Source organism: Camelus ferus, chromosome 2, assembly GCF_009834535.1.
Source record: "Camelus ferus isolate YT-003-E chromosome 2, BCGSAC_Cfer_1.0, whole genome shotgun sequence".
NCBI classification, from domain to species: Eukaryota; Metazoa; Chordata; class Mammalia; order Artiodactyla; family Camelidae; genus Camelus; species Camelus ferus.
Window position 1 is genome coordinate 97,730,616 of NC_045697.1, and position 2,424 is coordinate 97,733,039.

Genomic DNA, 2,424 nt, shown 5'->3' on the forward strand with positions numbered 1-2,424 from the left:
GGCTGGATAGGTAGGTACATGGATTCATAGATGGATGTATGGAAAGGGGTGGCTGGATGGTTGGATTGGTAGGTACATAAGAAGATAGATGGGTGGATGCAGGGGACAGAAAAAGGAATGGAGGGAGGAGTGAAGGAAAGAAATAAAGGAAAGTGGGTGGCTGGATAGGTAGGTAAATTGGGTTGTTACATAGATGGATGGGTGGGTGGATGAATGGATAGGTAGATAGGTAAAAGGATAGATGGGTGGAGGATGGGGAGGGAGAAAGGAAGGAAGAAGTTAAAAAGTTACATGGGTGATTGGATAGGTAAGTACATGGATTGATGGATGAATGGATTGGTAGGTGGGTAGGTAAAAAGATATGTAAATAGGAGGGTGTCTGCAGGGGACAGAAAAAGGAAGGAAAGAAACGTAGGTGGGTGGCTGGATACGTTGGTACATGGGTTCATAGTTGGATGTATAAAGGGTGCATGGCTAGACGAATGCAGAAGTAAGTACATAAAAATATAGGTTGGGGGGAGGATGCGAAGGGATGGGGAGAGAGACGGAGAGACAGAAGAAAGCTCTGTGGCTGGATAGATAGATGTATGGATGGGTAGGTGGCTGGATGAATGGACAGGTAAGTAGATAAAAAGATTGTGGGAGGGAGGGAGAGAGATGGAAGGAAGAAAGAAAGTTGGCTGGATGGGTAGGTACATGGATTCATGGATGTAATGGAAAGGTGGGTGGCTGGATTGGTAAGTACATAAGAAGATAGGTAGATGGGTGGATGCAGGGGACAGAAAAAGGAATGGAGGGAGGAATGAAGGAAAGAAATAAAGGAAGGTGAGTGGCTGGACGAATGCAGAGGTAAGTAGGTAAAAAGTTCCATATGTTGGAGAGAGGGAAGGAAGAAAGGTGTCTGGATAGGTAGGTACATGGGTTCGTAGATAGATGGATGTATGGAAGGGTGGGTAGTTGGACTACTGTAGAGGTAGGTAGGGATAAAGATAGGTGGGTGGGTGGATATGGAGGGAGAGAAAGAAAGAAGGAAAGAAATGTAGGTGGGTGTCTGGATATGTTGGTACATGGGTTCGGAGATAGATATGTGGAGGGAGAGAGGTGGAAGGAAAGAAAAACATGTGTGGGTGGCTGGACAAATGGACAGGTAAACAGATATATGGGAGGCAGTGAGCGAGATGAACAGAAAGGAGAGAAAGAAGTGAGTGGCTGGATAGGTAGGTATATGATTTGGTACATAGGTGGATGGGTAGGTGGAGAATGGGGAGGCAGGGAGGGAAGTAGAAAGGAAGGAAGTTAAAAAGTTACATGGATGGTTGGATAGGTAAGTGTATGGATTGATAGATGTTCAGAAGGGGTGATGGCTGGACAAATGCAGAGTTGAGTAGGTAAAAAGTTACATATGTGGAAGGGAGGGAAAGGGAAGAAAGATAGGTATATGGGTTGGTATATAGTTGGATGTATGGATTGGTGGGTGGCTGGACTGAATGGAGAGGTAGGTAGGTAAAAATATGTGGGAGGGAGAGAGACGGAAGGAAGAGAAGGAAAGGTGGGTAGCAGGAAGGAAAGAAGAAAGTAATATGGTGCCTGGATAGGTACTTACATGGATTGATGGATGAATGGAAGGATGGGTAGCTGGACAAATGGAGTGGTAGGTAGTTAGATATGTGGGTTGGGGGATGCAGAGGAGGAGAGAGACGGGAAGGAAGGAAGGAAGGAAGAAATAAACGCAGGTGGGTGGCTGGATGAATGGAGACGTAAGTAGGTAAAAAGATAGGTATGTGGGAGGGAAGGAGAAAGGAAGAAGGAATTTAAAAAGTTACGTGGGTGCCTGGATAGGTACATGTGTACATTGATGGATGAATGGAAGGGTGGGTAGCTGGATGAATGGAAAGGTAAGTAGGTAAAAAGAAAGATACATAGATAGTTGTGTGGGTGGATTCAGAGGGACAGAGAGAAGGAAAGAAAGAGGAAAAAAAAAAAACCTCACTGATCTCTAAGGAGAAATAAACCACAATTTATATAGTTAAGGACTTTAATATTCTGCTCTAAAGACAGAATCAGTAAGGAAGTAGCAGATTTGAACAATGTAGATCAAAATGAACATGAGAGACATGTACAGAACACTATCTGACAGCAGCAGAAGACACAGTCTTCTTTCACACACATGGAACATTTTATTGAAGAGGTCGTATGTTCAACCCCTCAAAAAGACAGTAAATTCAAGAAGGCTGAAATCATACCAATAGCTTCTCTGACCCTGTCATATGAAACTAAAAATTAGTAAGAGGGAAGACTGGAAAACTCACAGATACTTGGAATTAAACATTCTCCTAAACAACCAATAGATCAAAGTAGAAATTAAAGTTGGCGGGGGATGGGTCAGACAAATTGAATGCCATGTTAGCAGAAGTAAAGAAAAAG

At 43.5% G+C, this 2,424-nt stretch overlaps 1 protein-coding gene across 1 annotated transcript; it reads right to left on the reverse strand.

Annotated features, from left to right (window-relative positions):
* Positions 1 to 263: 263 nt before the first annotated feature.
* LOC116658619 lies at positions 264 to 1,248 on the reverse strand. The gene is made up of 2 exons (XM_032463555.1): positions 727 to 1,248; positions 264 to 677 (listed from the first exon to the last, which is right to left on the reverse strand). Exons 1-2 carry the CDS (start codon positions 1,237 to 1,239, stop codon positions 288 to 290), a joined length of 903 nt encoding a protein of 300 aa, XP_032319446.1. The 5' UTR covers positions 1,240 to 1,248; the 3' UTR covers positions 264 to 287.
* Between the last annotated feature and the right edge of the window lie 1,176 nt (positions 1,249 to 2,424).

Excerpts from the sequence above, each read along its gene's own strand:
- LOC116658619 (XM_032463555.1), bottom strand. The coding sequence starts at position 1,239 with ATGTACCAAATCATATACCTACCTATCCAGCCACTCACTTCTTTCTCT. Across the intron at positions 678-726 it reads TGTACTTACCAATCCAGCCA|ACTTTCTTTCTTCCTTCCAT; the intron begins CCCACCTTTCCA and ends CCCATCCAGCCA.